At 35.7% G+C, this 18,103-nt stretch overlaps 2 protein-coding genes across 3 annotated transcripts in view; one reads left to right on the top strand and one right to left on the bottom strand.

The window, feature by feature from the left end:
• LOC128856886 (poly(A) RNA polymerase gld-2 homolog B) overlaps nt 1–18,103 on the bottom strand; it is a 132,821-nt gene that overhangs the window by 54,653 nt on the left and 60,065 nt on the right. For both annotated transcript variants that reach the window (XR_008453874.1, XR_008453875.1), the window contains exon 11: nt 4,643–4,786. The gene's annotated coding sequence lies outside the window, so the exon portion shown is untranslated. The remainder of the gene's footprint in view (nt 1–4,642; nt 4,787–18,103) is intronic.
• On the top strand, nt 1,043–2,425 carry LOC128856422 (uncharacterized protein K02A2.6-like). Its single transcript, XM_054091722.1, has one exon. It carries the CDS (start codon nt 1,043–1,045, stop codon nt 2,423–2,425), a length of 1,383 nt encoding a protein of 460 aa, XP_053947697.1.

Genomic DNA, 18,103 nt, shown 5'->3' with positions numbered 1-18,103 from the left:
CAAACTTACCATCAGGGATAATTACCCGTTACCTCTGATTGATGACTGTATCGAATATTTACAAAATAAAAGGCATTTTTCAGTATTAGACTTGAAAAGCGGTTTCCATCAGGTGCATATGGCCCCTGAATCCATACCATTAACTTCTTTTGTGACTCCAAATGGACAGTTTGAATTTCTGAAAATGCCATTCGGACTGAAGAATGCACCTGCGGTATTCCAACGATTTATCAATCATGTCTTTCGAGATATGGTTGATAATAGGAAAATTATTATTTATATGGACGATATTATTATCGCTACTGAAACATTTGACGAACATGTAGACCTGCTGAAGACCGTATTAACCAGACTTACCTTGCGCGCACTAAAACTCAATCTGGAAAAGTGTAAATTTGGATATGACGAAATCGAATATCTGGGGTACTCAGTAACCAGGACAGGAATACTGCCGAACAACTCCCATATTAAGAGTATACAAAATTTCCCTATACCTACTAACTCAAAACAACTGCAGTCATGCATAGGTCTGTTTTCTTATTTCCGCCGATTTGTACCTTCCTTTTCCCAGATAGCCAAACCTTTGCAGAACTTGCTTAAGAGAGACGCGCGATTCGAGTTTGATCAGGAGTGTATTGACGCATTTAACGAGTTAAAATTTAGGCTGACGCGGAGCCCAGTTTTGGCCATATATAGTCCCAAAAGGGAAACCGAATTGCATTGTGATGCAAGCAGCATAGGTTTTGGAGCAGTGCTATTGCAGCGGCAGGACGATGAAAGGTTTCACCCAATATCATATTTCTCCAAAACAGCAACAAGTGCAGAATCAAAATACCACAGTTTTGAGCTGGAGACGCTAGCAATCATATATGCATTGAGACGGTTTAGGACTTACTTAGAGGGTATTCCCTTCACAATAGTAACTGATTGCAACTCACTAACCTTAACTCTTGATAGGAGGCAGCTTAATCCCAGAATAGCTAGGTGGGCCCTTGAATTAGAGAACTTTAATTATAAAATAAGACATAAGCGAGGTGCTGCGATGGGCCACGTCGATGCATTAAGCAGGAGACAGATAGGTTTAATCATAGATGTGGATGATATCCAATTCCAAATACAAGTCGCACAAGAGCGAGATAACCATGTTAAGACTATACGAGACCGTTTGGAACGCGAAAATGTCACTGACTATGATCTAATGGACGGGGTTGTTTACAAAAGAAATCAAGACGGGAAGATGGCCCTATACGTACCTCATGAGATGGAGTCTAATGTCATACGCGTGATACATGAAAAAATGGGTCATTTAGCAACTGAAAAGACACATGAGAAGCTAAAATTGTACTACTGGTTTCCCAATATGAGATTAAAAGTGGAAAGGTTTGTAAGAAATTGTCTGAAGTGCATAATGTATGCCACACCCCCACAGAATAAGGAAAGAACTTTGTATCCCATCTCCAAAACTGCTTTGCCATTTGATACGATCCACTTGGATCATTTTGGACCATTACCATCGATTAGATCTAAACGTAAACACATTTTAGTTGTTGTTGATGGTTTCACAAAATTCGTAAAACTTTATCCGTGTAATACAACAAGCGCTAAGGAAGTTATTAATGCTCTTGACAAGTACTTTAGTTATTATAGTAGACCAAGGAGAATTGTGACTGACCGAGGAACCTGTTTCACCTCTTTAGAATTTAGTTCATTTTTAACGAAACGAAATGTAAGTCATATAAAAGTCGCGGTAGCTTCTCCACAGGCAAATGGTCAGGTAGAAAGAGTAAATAGAGTTCTAAAGACGATGCTGGGTAAACTGACGGATGAAATTAAGCATGACGACTGGGTTAGTAAATTACTTGAGGTGGAATATGCCATGAATAACTCAATTCACAGTACCTGTAGGGATACTCCCAGTCGACTCTTGTTTGGCGTGGAACAAAGGGGAGTAATAGTGGATGAGTTTACCGAATACTTTCAGGATATGTTGTGTCCTGATTACGAACGAGATCTTACCCAGATACGAGACAGAGCATCTAAGGCTATTACAGCTAGGCAGGAGTATGACGTTAAGCGGGCTTCAAAGGGTAGCCCTAGTACCCAGTACATCCCAGGTGATTATGTGGTCATAAGGAATGTAGACACCACGGCTGGTAGTAACAAGAAATTTATACCCCGATATCGAGGTCCTTATGTCATTCACAAAAGTTTAGGAAACGACAGGTATGTTGTCCGCGACATTGGCGGTTGTCAGCTCACCCAGCTTCCGTATGATGGGGTTATCGAGGCTCACCGCATAAAAAGGTGGGTTCAGCAACCCGATGAATGCATAGAGTTGGAAAGTGATCCCCTAGGAGATTATTCTGAGTTTGATGAACCGCGAATGATCGAGGGCGATCACTTATCAGGTTTGGCCGAGTTGTAAAACCCTTAAGGTCGCCTATTGATGGAATGTATGTTAATGTAAGTGTAGGCATAGTATAAGATACACCCAATAATGTAAACGTAGAGTAATGCTAAGAAGAGATGTAGTATTAAGTAAAATAAGGCAACCCTAAATGACAAATGGAAGAAAGAATAAAATGGAAGTCACTTCCGCTTGGATCGTAAAAATAGCCAGTCGTTTTATTTCTATCAGAATTTAATCGTGAGCCATCCGGATTTAAAATATCTGGAAGTACCCTCAATTTACAATTGATACAATTTTAGAAAAGCTTGGTCGAGCACAATACTTCACGACTCTCGACTTAGCCAAAGGCTTTCATCAAATCCTTATTAAAGAGGAAGATAGGAAGAAAACAGCATTTTCTACTCCATTAGGTCATTATGAATTCGTTCGTATGCCTTTTGGACTAAAAAACGCTCCTGCTACTTTTCAAAGATTGATTAATTCAGTACTAAGGGAGTATATCAACAAAATATGTGTTGTATATCTTGACGATATTCTAATTTTCAGTAGCACAATACAAGAACATAAGGATAGTATACAGAAAATTTTCAATGCTCTTAGAAAACATAATCTTAAGATTCGAGTTGATAAGTGCAATTTTTTCGCAAAATCTACCGAATATCTAGGACACATTCTTACCACTGAAGGAATCAAACCTAATCCGAACAAAATCGGGGCTATCCAAAAACTAAAACTTCCAGAAAATCAGAAACAGATAAAATCATTCCTAGGTATAACAGGATATTATAGAAAATTCATAAAAGACTATGCTAAAATTGCCCATGGTTTGACAAAATATTTAAAAAAGAATACCAAGATTAATAAAAATGACCCTCAATATACGGATGCATTCTACAAACTTAAGAGACTACTAATCGATACACCCATCCTTAAATACCCAGATTTTAAACGGAAATTTAAATTAGCAACAGATGCCAGCGAATTCGCAATAGGCGCAGTAATAACACAGGATAATCATCCTATCAGTTACGCAAGTAGAACCCTAAATGAACACGAAAGAAGATACTCAACAACAGAAAAGGAGTTGTTGGCTATCGTTTGGGGAGTAAATTACTTCAGGCCATACATATATGGAAGAAACTTTGACCTTATGACAGACCACCAACCACTAAAATGGCTACAAACAAAATATAAAGGAAAAGACATAAATCCTAGGCTTCAACGTTGGTTACTCAAACTTGGTGAATACGATATTAACATCGGGTATATCAAAGGCAAGGAGAATACTCTAGCCGATTTTCTCAGTATAACCTTGGGATAACTATTATAATTCCGACAATAACAACTCAAATGTCGATGACTCGTCAAATGTATCTGATGACAATGACTTTGATGCATTTTGCGAGTACCTGCCAGTACACCATGTGGCTAGTGAGTTTGGAAGATTAACGCAGATACTGGTGAAATTTGTGCAGTAGATGAAAATACAAGGGAAATTGACTTAGACAATATAAGTACAACCGCTACTATTCACTCTCAAGAAGAGGAACTGAACGATCATTTTCCCATATTAGACTCAGTCGTTAACCGTTTTTATACCCAAATAATCTTGACAGAAAGTAAGACGGAAGAAATTAGAATAGTTGACAATAAAAGAAAAATTTTTGTAAGTCTAGACGATATTAGGAGTGGATTCATGTCGGACATTTTCAGAAGATTTATAAAAACGGGGAAAGTAGGAATTTATTCAGGAATTTCAGATTCAGACTACAACATAGTTCAACAGAAGCTAATAGAATTATTTAATGGTAGTGTAAAATTCTACAGATGCTCATATCATGCTAAAGATATGAGAAACGAGGAAGAAGCTTACAGATATATTCAAAAATATCATAAAGAAGAAACTGGACATGCGGGGATAAATGAAAATTATCAGGGTTTAAAAAATACAATATACTTTAAAAATTTGAAACTACTTATCCAAAAATATATTAACAATTGTGATATTTGTTGTAGAGGTAAATACGACAGAAAACCATATAAACCGAAATTCTTTATAACGGAAACACCCACAGATACGAATGAGATAATACACATGGACACTTACGTAATTAAGAAACATAGTTTTCTAACCATCATAGACAAATTTTCGAAACAAGCTACTACTATTTACTTAGAAGACAGAAACAGTATAACACTTATAGAAAAACTTCGTTTATATTTCTCTCTCACCTCAAAACCGAAACGCATAGTAGCTGACAACGAATTCAACTCAACAAATGTAAAAGATTTTCTTAGGCAAGAACAAGTGGAAATTCATTTTACAAAGCCAAATTCTCATACCGGAAACGCGGATATCGACAGGTTTCACAGCACCTTAGCAGAAAGATTTCGAATGTTAGAAATGGAAAATTCAAGTTTAACAGTCCAGGAAAAAATATACAAATGTACTGAATGGTACAACAGATCCATCCATTCCGTAACCAAGACAAGACCAATAGATATAGCAAATGGAAAAATAGAAAAGAACAAAATTTATAATTTACTACGGACCACAAAAGAGAGAAAAATTACAAAGTTGAATATTGACAGGGAGGAATATCAAAACACAAATCAGGAAGGGTACGTGAAAAACTATAAGGCTGTTCGACATAAACAAGAACCTAGATACAAAAAAACGAATTTATCAAATATTCACCCAACTAACATAAAAAGGACTACTAAATTTTCAGGTACACATGACACTGCTAATAACCATAATAATGACGCTCTTCACTGTAAACAACACCACATTAGTTGTCGAAAACATCAATAGTACAAATGGCTTCGCTGAAATAGCACTAGAAGACGCAGACATAACTTACAACTACGACACTATTCTACACATCATTGACCCCAAGGAAATTCAATATGTCATAGAAGGACTCGAAGAAAATACAAAAGTAATAGCAAATATCAACGACAGACACTTCCTTAATACAGAACTGGAAAAAGCAAAATCAAAACTCAAGACAATCATTCCTACTAGACATCCGAGAGGACTAATAAACTTTATTGGAACAGGCATGAAATGGCTATATGGCACAATGGACGATTTTGACAGGACAGAAATAGAAAGACATTTACTAGCAATTGACAACAACAATCATGCAATAATAAAAACCCTTAACGGAAACATAGAGATAAACCATGTATTTAACAAAACAATTTCAAAACTAAAAGACGCAATAGAAAGTGACAGAACGCAGATTACCTCAAAATTAAATCAAATATCCAAGAATGACAAAGAATTAGAAAATAAGCTCCTATATCTGGATATATTGCTAAAAATTAAAATTCTGCTAGACAATATTGAACACATACAAAATAATCTTGTAGCCACAAAGACAAATACTATGAATAATAATGTATTAACAAGTGAAGAAATAATTCGTTACAACATCGATCTCTACAAAATGCAAAATACAAGATTAAGTGCAGGACATTATAAAGAAAATAAAATAATTTTTATAATACAAATACCTAAAGATATAAGAAAAGTAATGTATTATAATTCTAGTAAAAGTGTATTATAATTCTGAAGATAAGTTTGAACAACACTTTTTAATAAATAATAATTTTAATTTAAATAATATTACATCTCAGCTAACGTTTGATGAATTAGTATCGAATCAGATCGAAAACATTCAAAAGATCGAAGAAATCAGATTTCACAAAAAACTAAACTACATTTTTAATAGCCTAGCGTTGACATTCAGTTTAATAGCCCTAGGTACAGTAGTCATATTTTACATATATAAAAAATCAAAACATAACGAAATAGAGATAACTAGAAAAACTCAGGAGAGTTTTCAGTCAAAGGGGGGAGGAGTTACGTCAACTACCCATTCCAATAACTCAACACACTCCCTACCCATTAATTGGGAACAATAATTTAATGAACCCAAATGTCAACAAACTGCATTTTCTTTATTTAACAATATTTCGCAATAGTAGCAATTTAATGTCAACAAACTGCATTTTCAACATTTAACAATATTTCGCAATAGTAGCAATTTAATGAACTCAAATGTCAATAAACTGCAAAGTTCGACAAACTGTTTTTTTTTTCACAAATAATTCTCAAATGTCAATAAACTGCAAAGTTTGACAAACTGTTTTTTTTTTCACTTAACAATATTTCCGCAATAATAACAATTTAATAAATTATTATTTTTTTTGCAATACTTATTTCAACAGACGTCAGCTGAACTTCTAAATAATATTTTAGCTTATAAGTATTACATTTGTAACTTTAGCTTCAGTTTTTACTGGGCTCTAGAACAGGTTGGATTCATTTTGTAAAATGGACTGATAAATAAAAGTAATTTTTTTTGCTTACGGAACCCTCGGACTCGTTAGTCGCGCGAGTTGTGGCAAACTGTCAACGTGGATTTGTTGAACAGAATTTGGCATTTCATCATGGAAAGACTCACACCGCAACAACGTCTACAAATTGTTCAACTGTATTATGAAAATCAGCGTTCTGTGACAAATGTGACGGAGCCACTTGCCATACAGCTCGTGAAACAATGACTTTATTGAGAAGTCATTTCGGAGAGCAGCTGATTTCACGTTTAGGACCTGTGAGTTGGCCACCAAGATCTTGTGATATCACACCTTTGGACTTTTTTCTTTGGGGATTCGTGAAGTCCAAGGTCTATGCTGATAAACCAGCTACGATTGAAGCTCTGGAAGCCAACATTACGCGTGTTATTCACGACATACCAGTCGAAATGCTCGAACGAGTGATTGAAAATTGGACCTTCAGAATGGACCACCTTAAGCGTAGTTAGAGTTGGGTTTCGGGAATTTCCCGACGGGAATTCTCGAGAAATTCTCGATATTTTTCCATCCCGAATCTCGAGAATTGAAATTTTTAGCATTTCAGGAAATCCCGAATCTCGAGAATGTTTCAAGATTTCTCGAGAAATCCATTTTTTTTTATATTTTTTGTTGTCAAATATTAAGAGAAAAAACAATTCTTTCAAAAGTAAAAGAATACACATACATATGATTAATACCTGGAAACACCAAACTGTAACGGCCATTATGTTACAAAGAATCGCACACTACATACTGTTTCGCAGAATCACATACAATTCACACCATAGTTTCAATTGCTATGCGAAAAGCCACAACAGTATAACTGTTCCATTTGTTTGTTTGTTTGTTTTTTTTTTGTTTTAGGGTGTGGTCCAAATATTACTTATTTTTAAGTTTTGAATCGACGTATCGTTGACTGTGAGTACCGGTTAGTTACTTCCTTTAAAAAACAAAATTTAAAACAGATTTTAAATTTTTAGCATAAAAAATCATGAGTTCAGAATACGAATACGACCAAGTGTGGCAGCTTTTCAAGCGATTTGACGACGAAGCAACATGTTTGAAATGCAATAAAATCATTAAATGCAAGTCATCGTCAACATCTGGACTTCACCGTCGCATGGGGAGGATACACAACATGAAGCGAAGGGAACATGAGGCTCCAAAAGAACAGCCACCAGCCAAGAAGACCCGAACTCTTCATAACTTTTTCAATACTTCTTCCTCGCCTGAATCGCTTGAACAAATTGTTGCAAAATTGGCTGCAAAAGATGGAATTCCAATAAACGCGATAACAAAAAGTGAGTTCATTCGTAATAGTATCAGCCGCTTAGGATTTCATCTTCCAAAGTGTCACAAAGCTGTTCTGGGTTTGGTTATGAAGTACTGCACGAAAGTAAAAAGCGATTTGAAGATCAAAATTGAAAATTTTAAATCTGCACAGCGTAAGTTCAGCTTGAGCATCGACGAGTGGACAAGCGTGCGAAACCGACGTTACATGAACATCCATATATATTATGACGATGGACAATCTGACAACCTTGGCCTGGTTCGCATTCAGGAATCATGTCCCGCTGAAAAAGTATATGAGCTCGTAAATGCAAAGCTTTCAGACTTCAATATAAAACTACAGTCCGACATCGTGGCTATTACAAGTGATGGTGCCAGTGTCATGATCAAATTTGGGAGACTATCACCAGCGCATCAACAGATTTGCTACAATCACGGCATACATTTGGCGGTCATGGAGGTAATGTACCAGAAACGAAAAGTCGCAAACAGGATATACGATAGTGACGTAAGCGATGGAGACGATTCGGATGATAGAGGCTCCGATGAAAATGAAAACAATGCAGCCAGTACTTCATTTTCCGACATTAATGCGGAAAACGCTTCCGAAAGCGAGGACGACAATATCGTGTTTGTTGCTGACAAGACGGTCACTATAAAGTCTGCATTTGAAATCGTAAAAAAGGTTCGCAAGATAGTTTTGAAATTCAAGATCTCGCCTGTACGGAATGCCATCTTGCAGAATTATGTTAAAGAGGTCGAGAAGAAAGAGCTTTTCTTGCTGTTGGATTGTAAAACACGTAGGAATAGCCTGAAAACTATGCTGGCCAGATACATTTGCATCAGCAAGCATGTTCGTAAGGCGCTCGACACTCTTAATTTAAATTTTATGGCCACTACTGACGCAGAAGAAAAGTATTGCGAGGATATCATAAATGCTCTTAAACCTATACGTGTTGCTGTAGAAGCACTTAGTCGCCAAAATGTGAACTTACTTGCTGCGGATTCTATTCTCAAATTTTTGTTCACAAAATTGGAGAATCAACACACCGAATTGGGCAATGAATTCTTATCCAGCCTAAAAAAAAACTTAACAGCTCGTAGATCTAGCCGTTTGTTATCGGCCTTTAAATATTTACACGATCCAGTTAACAGCTCTGACAGACAAATCTGAATTTTTCCACACCTGTTCTAAAACAGAATTGATAAAAGAAGCCGAAAACTACTTGGTTCGTCTATTTTCTACGAGCATTCAAGAAGACCAAGCAGTGTCTAGTTCTGACTAGAGGTGGGAAACTATCGATGGCACTATCGACACTATCGATGGTTGAGCACTATCGAGTCGACTCACTATCGATGGTCATGCAGTACCGATAGTGTATCGATAGTGCCTCGAAAGTGTCACCAATAGTTGTGAAATAAATTCCGCGTTTTGAAAAAGTGGCGTCGCTTGGCTGGTGAAAAATTTTCTTGCTTTCAATTACAAAACAAAAACATAATTTTAAAGAAATGGATCACTTTCTCCAAATGGGTAAGAAAAATAAGAGTAGTTGAAGCAATTTCAAAGCAACTATTAATATGTGTGTTTTATAATAGGCAAACGCCGCAATTCGAAAGAAACATGCGATTGCAGCTCATCGGAATCGGAAAAGAGCTCTGCGGCTACAACATCTAGCCATAAATTGAAAAAGAAAACAAAAATATCTGATGTGTGGAATTACTTTAAAAGATCAGATGATAAAAAATTTGCGAAGTGCTTAAATTGTGAAAAGGAGTACAAGACAAGCGGAAATACGTCCAACTTGCGGGATCACCTGAAACGGTTTCATCCTAGTTTAAGGGACGATGAAAGGAACTCCGCTAATTATGGAGATCAGGGCGACAGCATATTATCCACCAGCAGCAGCTGCCGATCAAGTATGAGATCTTTAGATTCATACATTAAAAACTCTGTCCTGTACGATTCCAACTCATCGCGAAAAAAAATTATTGATAAAACTTTAGCGGAGATGGTTGCCTTGGACGTACAACCGTATAGCATAGTAGAGGATCGTGGATTCATCAAGTACAGCAAAATTATGGATGCCAGGTACAAGCTGCCAAGTCGCCGTCATTTACAAAGTGTGCTGATGATGGATTTATTTAAAAAAACTTCGGCAAAGCTTTCAACCATTCTAGAAGAAGTTTCTAGTGTTGCTGTTACGTGTGACATATGGTCGTCACGTGCCAACATAAGTTTTTTAACAGTGACTAGCCACTTTATTCATGAGTTCACTCTTAAAACAGCTTCATTGGCAACAAGAAAGCTATTGGATGCCACGAACCATTCAGCTCAAAATATTGCGAATACTTTGCAAGAAGTTTTAAATTCTTGGGGTTTGTTTGACAAAACTGAGTGTATTGTCACGGACAATGCCAGCTCCATGATCAAAGCTTGCGAGCTGTTAAAGATTCGTAACATTCCCTGCTTTGCTCACACGTTAAATTTGGTTGTTCAAGACGGTCTAAATTTCGACGATGACGAAAAAACAATGGCAATAATTTCAAAATGTAAAGTAATTGTAAAATTTTTCAAAAAAAGCACTATTGCTAATGAAAAGTTTAATATGGCGCAAGAAAAGTTTGGGTATTCACTTTTACAAGAAACTCCAACTAGATGGAATAGTTTCTTTTATATGATTCAACGAATACTGGCGACCCATGATGAAATTGCAGTAGTACTATTGTCTACATCCAATGCACCACTCCCATTTCAAGCGGAGGAAATTGATGTTTTGAAGGACATGGAAAAAATTCTTACAGTATTTGAAGAAGTTAGCAAAAGAATATCTGGTGGGAAATATGCTACGATTTCGCTTATAATTCCCTTGACAGATGTACTTATTCGTAAAACGCATACTATTTCTTCGGATGTGCACACTGAAGTTGGACAAAAAATGGTCACTGTTTTATTAGATTCAATCGTAAAACGTTTATCGCCATATGAAAAAAAAACTGCGACGAGAATGGCGACAATTTTAGATCCCCGATTTAAAAAGATTGGGTTTCAACATATGTCAAATGCCGAACAAGCTGCACATTGTTTCGAAAACGAGTTGACGGCTTTAATGAACAAAGATAGTTCAAATGACACAAATGTGGAACCCATCTCAACAAATAAGGACCCGCTTTTCGACTACATTGGGAACAAAGCCCGTTCCATGGCTAGAAACACGCGATCGGATGCTATCATTGCGAAGAGGCAGTATTTGGAAAGGCCCTTAAGCCAACAAGATGTTGATCCCTTATTATGGATGAAAGTAAATTATAAAATTTTAAATATCAATATCCAAAAATTAATTTGTTCTCATTAATATTTTTCTTAGGTTAACCAGACGGACTTTCCTGCAATAAAAACGTTGATGTTAAAATACTTTTGCATTCCGGCCACTTCTGTCCAGTCAGAGCGGGTATTCAGCAAGGCAGGGCAAATAGTATCAGACCGCAGAACACGTCTAAAGGAGGAGAATGTGAACATTTTGTTATTTTTAAACCAAAATCTTTGGCTTACTTCCTCGGAAACCACCGAATAAGCGACGTAAAACATATATATGTACATATAAATAATTAAAAACATTAAACTATGTTTTTGAAAAATTAATTTTAGTTGTTTTATGTAGGTCACTATCGAGGCACTATCGATGGCACTATCGAGGCACTATCGATGGTTTGGTAAAAAACTATCGCCGCTATCGATGGTGCCGACTATCGATAGTTTCCCACCTCTAGTTCTGACGATGATGACGTATTTGCAACCAACAACGTCGATGAAGAAGATATGGCGAAACAGCTTGAAAAATACGTTCAGCAATGCTCAAAACTGAAAGCAGACATTGCGCAACATGCGGCGAACCAGATGTTTTCATCGCTTAGAAACGAGCTAAAACTATATGAAAAAACTGGAGAGAAAACACAAAATGTTGAAAGACTGATCGGGGCTTTTAACACTGTTAAGCCAACATCGACTCAAAATGAGAGGAATTTTTCTACAGCGGGTAATTTTGTGTCCAAAAAGCGTACGCCATTGTCAGACGAAGCCATTGACAGTCTGTGTTTTTTAAAACACCATTTTGGGAAATAATGTTTACAATCACTTTTTTCCCCTATTTTAATAAGTATAATCTTGAATTATTTTTGTTTTGAATTTTTTTGTAATTATTTTTGTTTCACTTTTTTGTTTGCAATAATTGAAATAGTAAGTAATATTTTCAAATATTTTTTTATGTAATTTATACTTTAATAAAAATAAATAAAAATAATATTTTATGAAATTCATTGCTCTTACACTGGTTTTAGATTTTTTTTTTTAATTTTTTGGAATTTTTCCCGAATTTTCGAGAATTCTCGAGAAATCTCAAAAATTATTTTCGGGAAATCCCGCATCTCGAGAATTGAAATTTTCGTTATTTCGGGAAATCCCGATTCTCGAGATTGGGATTTTCTCGGGAAATACCCAACTCTAAGCGTAGTTGCGGCCAACATTTGAATGAAGTCATATTCAAAAAGTAAATGTCAAAGAATGTCCTTTCAAATGATAAATAAAGGTTTTGAACATAATTTACATTTTTGTTTTTTTTAACTATTGAAAAAAGCACCTCATGATTGATCACCCTATATAAGGTATTTAAAATTTCAGTTAAGCTACATCCGACTACCTTTTGTTCCGGTCGATGCAGAACGCATTAACTGGAATACGATTCACTTCAGTTGAGGGTATCAAAAATTGGCTCGATTCCTTCTTGGCAGCCAAGCCGGCGCAATTCTTTTGGGACGGTATCCACAAATTACCAGAAAGATGGGAAAAAGTAGTGGCTAACGATGGACAATACTTTGAATAAAATATATTATACTAGATTTTTATAATAAAGCTTCAAATTCACTCAGAAAATCCTTAAAATTAAGTTATAGAACCAATACAATATTTTTTACGCATGCCTTCTTAGAAGATTCGTAATAACCCTATTTGTCTAGAAAAAAATATTAGCACGATTTATAAACGATAACCCGTGTCGACTTGCGATTTAAACTTGTCCATAAAAGTTGCGGGAGTACTGCGCTGTTACTTTTAACCTGTTTTATTTGTCATTTCATACGTGATTTTTAAGATTATTAGTGCCTCATTTTTTGTGCGCAAGCATTTCGGTGGAATTACGGAGTGGCAAACAAAATATTTTTTTTTTATCTGATCGCCTAGCTATCAAATAAATAGAGCAAAATTACCATCTAATCGACAAATTCTCTGAGTCCTATTTTACAATATTCGACCGAAAGTCAGTAGTGAAAGTGCAAATCTCGTGATTAGGGAGTTTATCATATATTGGGGAAAAAGCAAGTATTCCAACAAGAGCATTTCCTAACTGCGTAAAGATACTTGTTGATTTATATCATGAGTTAAAAAACAATTTTAAGAAAACTCAGGTTACGTTCAAGAGCCGTGAGAACAATTTCAAAATTGATCTTGATATGTTTGATATTGCACATGGTTTTGAGATAATGAAAATAGAGGAAGATAAATTATTTTTAATGAAACAGAGAGAGCCAGGTCGGACGAGATGCTTAGGTGGTGTAGACAAAAACTTGGCGGAAAAAGAAGAAGTATCTAGACGACGGCTATGTTCAGAAACGCATTATAATGCGCAGTACTTGCAGCGCTGGCAGCACTGTCAATGTGACAATTCATGCAACTGATAGATTTGTTGAAAAATTGCAAATAGATTTGTTGCATTTATGAACGCGCTGTGCAGTAAAATGGAATTGTTACTAAGATTGGTCATGGACGATATATGTGAGGAAAAACCGATAGTCTTTTATTAAATTTAAGAAGAAAAAAAACCGTGTAAAGCTTGAAAGAAGGACATATCTTGTCAAAAGTTTAATATCAAAACGGAAAATACCCAAAAATAAGTCTTTTTTTGAAACAATAAAATCGTTTCCCGAGGATATATTTTATTCTCATTTTCGAATGAATTCTCTGAGCAGTAATTTTATCTCCGATCACTAAAACCAAGAAAAGTATAATAAAATAAAGTTTAAATATCGTATTTTTCATCAATTTTTGTATTAAAAGCTAAAATAAATAAATACCCACTTTTTATCAGACATTGTACTAGCGTATTTATTGGCAGTGTGAAAATTTTTGCTGCAAATAATGCACGACTTTTGATACAAAAATGACGTTTAAGAACGCGTTGCATTTGCAGTACTGCCATATTTGCATTTTTGAACGCACTGCTCCCTCTGAAATGGTATGTTGCGCATTATAATGCATTGTTGAACATACCCGACGAAGACTGGAGAAATCCACCTACACTGGAAACTGAATGTACAAGCGGAAAACCCACTACATCAGTAACGAAGAAGTCCGCTTAAGTTGGAATTCCAGCAAAATGAAGTTGGAATTTAAGCAAATTACTAGTAGCCCAGATATTCCGATGTTCAAAAAGTTCAGGAAAAATTGAAATACCATCGACTCTAGTAACACTGAACAGTCTCTTAATTTCATAAACGAACGTGTCGCCGAGACACACATTCAAGCTTTGTCAATATTTTATAAGGCAGAATTAGACAAAGGTTTGGTAAGTTAAATCGACTTTTTGTGATATTTTTCAATTTTTTGTTGTTTTTTTGTTTTGTTTTGTTATTTAACTCCTTTTTCTTTTTTTCAGAGAAAACACTGGATGATTTCATATCGGAGAAGAGCAAACAATTTCTATCACGACTCCGGATCGACGACAGTTTTCTAAAGGAAGATTTTAACGGACTTATCACGGCTGAAGAAGAACAAAAACAGTTCTTGCTGCGCTGTGTCCAGGAACATAGAAAATTGTATCCGGGCTGTAAAAAACAACTCTTAAAAGAAGTAACCCTGACTTTTTGTTATACTTAATGTTTTTATTTAAATTTAATGTTCATCTCATTTAATTTTTACTTTTCTTCACTTAATTTATTGCATTTATAGCAGACCGAAATATCAGGACAACACACGATGTTTACTAAACTTTGAAACTCGGTCGGCACTGGGGGGAAGGCATTTTCAAATATTCTTTCATTATGTGAGATGCAAGTCCTTGTTGAGGACCTCAATAGTAATTTAATCGATATATACGTCGATTAAATTGATCATTATTCACCACCCTACTCACCACACGTCCTGCAACTGGAATCAAACGGGCTTTGACACGCGCGAGCCATCAGCAGTAGTGAGAATCAGTCTTTATTGCGCGCTGATATTCATCAGATCACCTTTAAATTATTGTGGAGTTTGCAAGTCATTGTTAAACCGAATTAAATAAAATTGTGGAATTGTTCTACACAGAGTTGTTTAATCGGACAAATTTACTTACAAATATTTCATTAACTCGCTTAAACTTTTGAAACTATTGCAGAAGGACATCTTAGCCTCAAAACCAAGTGCGAAACAGACTCGTCTTCTGAAAAAAATTTCCAGAAAGAAGGCTGCGATTTAAGCCAGTGCGTTAGTTATGCGCAATCATCTCATTGGATGTCAAGGATACAAAACATTATGCCATCGAGTTGTGCAGAACTTGATGAGGAAGAATTGATAAGACCGTCCATGTCTTTGAAGAATAATGACCAAGCGAAATAACTGAGACGGCTTGTTATTTATTCCAGATCATTGTTGAAGCTCTAGACCAGTGCTGCCCATCCCATACATCAATTGATCACACGTATTCTTACTCTCCATCGTTCAGTCGTTAGCAAACCAGCAACGAATAAATACCAAGTTTGTCCGCGACGCTTAGTGTATGCAATACAATGCCCTGTGAGAACTTTTTTATGCTAGAAAATGCCTTTGGCGACTTGCAATGCCTTTTATGTTACAAGTCGTTCAAAGGAGGCTATAGATGGAATATCAAAAGGCATTTCGATTCCTCCCACAAAAATATACAAATTTTAGACAAAAAAGCTAGTCAGGGATTATAGGTATGAAGAAAAAAAGTTAGACTTTTTGGAAAAATTCAAAGGGTGATTGGCTAAAGTAGAAAATGAGGAAGTTGTTAAGCAATCAAATATAAAAATGAAAGTTGAGCTATCTTCCATGATCAGCTTATATATTGCTAAACAAGGCCGGCCTTTTATAGATGGTGTTTTTGTTAAAAACATTTGTCTAAAAATTTTACAAAAAATGAATCTTCAATCTTGCGATTATGCCCATTTTCCGAAAACTTCGCTTATTATTACGAAACATGAGGGTGTTAAGCCGAGTGATCATATTGCAATTCTCGAACAATTGTTTAACAATTTTGAAGACAGATTTCAGGATTTTGTTTGTTTTCAACCATTTTTGACATCTTTGAAAACCCCTTCAAATGCGATATAAGTAAGTATGAATTTGCAATTCAGTCCGAGCTAATCATCTTGCAAAGCGAAAACGTTCCATCACACGGAGATAATATTGAATTCTGGAAAGATTTAGAAGAATCATCATATCCAATATTGAAAAGAATATCTTATTAGTGCCTTTCACTTTTTCCCACAACATATTTTTGTGAGAAAATTTTTTCGGACTTTAAGTTCATTTGCTCCAAGCAGCGCCACAGTTTAACATCAAGTCATTTATCGAATGTATTTTTATTAAGAAGCTGCCACGAAAGTATTTATATTAAAGATTTTATTAGAGATATAATATAGATTTACAAACCCAAATATATATAAGGAGTTACATAACGTTCCAAAGTTTTTACTCCAATCCAATAGTTATTTATTTTGGTTTAAATTTCCTACTGGGCTTCTCCCATTCTCTCATTCTCACTTATACACTCACATTTTTCATTCTGGACAGCACTGCTCTAGACCAGTGATGTCATTTCAGCTTTTTTCCAGCCAGATCTGGCTGTTTTGGAAATGAGATTGCGGGAAAAATTTCAAAACAGCGGGCGGCGGGAATTCTAGCTTTTTTAGCAAATTGAAATATATATTTTTTTAATTTTACTTTTTCTCAATTTGGTGAGTTGTTTCTATCCCATTTGACGATTGAAATGCTAAAAATGTAAGTCTATCAGTAAATTATCGATATTTACTTCTATCGAAAGAATTCCCACCTATGTAAATTTGCGCGTCTTCCATCGCTAAAATTGTGAAATTCGTTTGCCACACAACATAAAAGTTAGCGATGCCGAAAGAAATTTATAAGCAAAAAGTGCGAGATGTGTGGCTCCAGAGCAAAGAATTTTAGGAGTGGCTGAGGAAGGATTCCACAGACTTAACACGGGCGTATTGTAGCTACTGTAAGTGCAGCATAACTGCAAAACTATGTGATTTGCGCGCACATGGTGCTACAAAAAAGCACATTAGTTCGATGAGCGGCTTTGTGCAGAAAAACAAAATACAATTTAGTCAAAAGGCAACAAAAACAATTGAGCAGGAGGCAGCGCTTTGCCTATTCGTTGCACAGCATAGCGCAATCGCCCCTGTTAATCATTTAAGTGACCTTTGCCAACAAAAGTTCGATGACAGCAGCACCACGTCGAAAATTAAGCTTCACCGCGCGAAATGCACGTATATAATTAAAAATGCATTGGCTCCCCATTTTAACGAGGAACTACATAAGGACATTGGCGGTTCCAAATTTAGTTTGCTTTTGGACGAATCCACAGATGTTAGCGTCACAAAATTACTTGGTGAGATAATAATATATACATATATGTATATCTAATATATATAATATACATATATTATATAGAATTGTATTTAATGGTTTTAAGTGTCATTCCACATAAAACTATAAACTTGTTTTTGTTTACGTAAATTAATGTCTCAACATATTTGTATTATTAAAAATTTATGTTTAGGTGTGGTCATTAACTACTTCTCTGTAGAACGTGGAGTAGTAGTTTCTACGTTTTTAAGTTTAGTCCAGTTAGAAGGTGGGGACGCATTGTCCATAGCAGAAGGCCTGAGACATGAGCTAAAACGATTGAAACTCGACATCACAAAATTAATCGGCATTGGCACAGATAACGCAAGTGTCATGATTGG

Source organism: Anastrepha ludens, chromosome 3 (genome assembly GCF_028408465.1).
Source record: "Anastrepha ludens isolate Willacy chromosome 3, idAnaLude1.1, whole genome shotgun sequence".
NCBI classification, from domain to species: Eukaryota; Metazoa; Arthropoda; class Insecta; order Diptera; family Tephritidae; genus Anastrepha; species Anastrepha ludens.
This window is presented reverse-complemented; position numbering and strand designations above follow the sequence as displayed.

What these genes read in the sequence shown, in the direction of transcription:
- LOC128856422 (XM_054091722.1), top strand. Translation starts at nt 1,043, where the DNA reads ATGGGCCACGTCGATGCATTAAGCAGGAGACAGATAGGTTTAATCATA.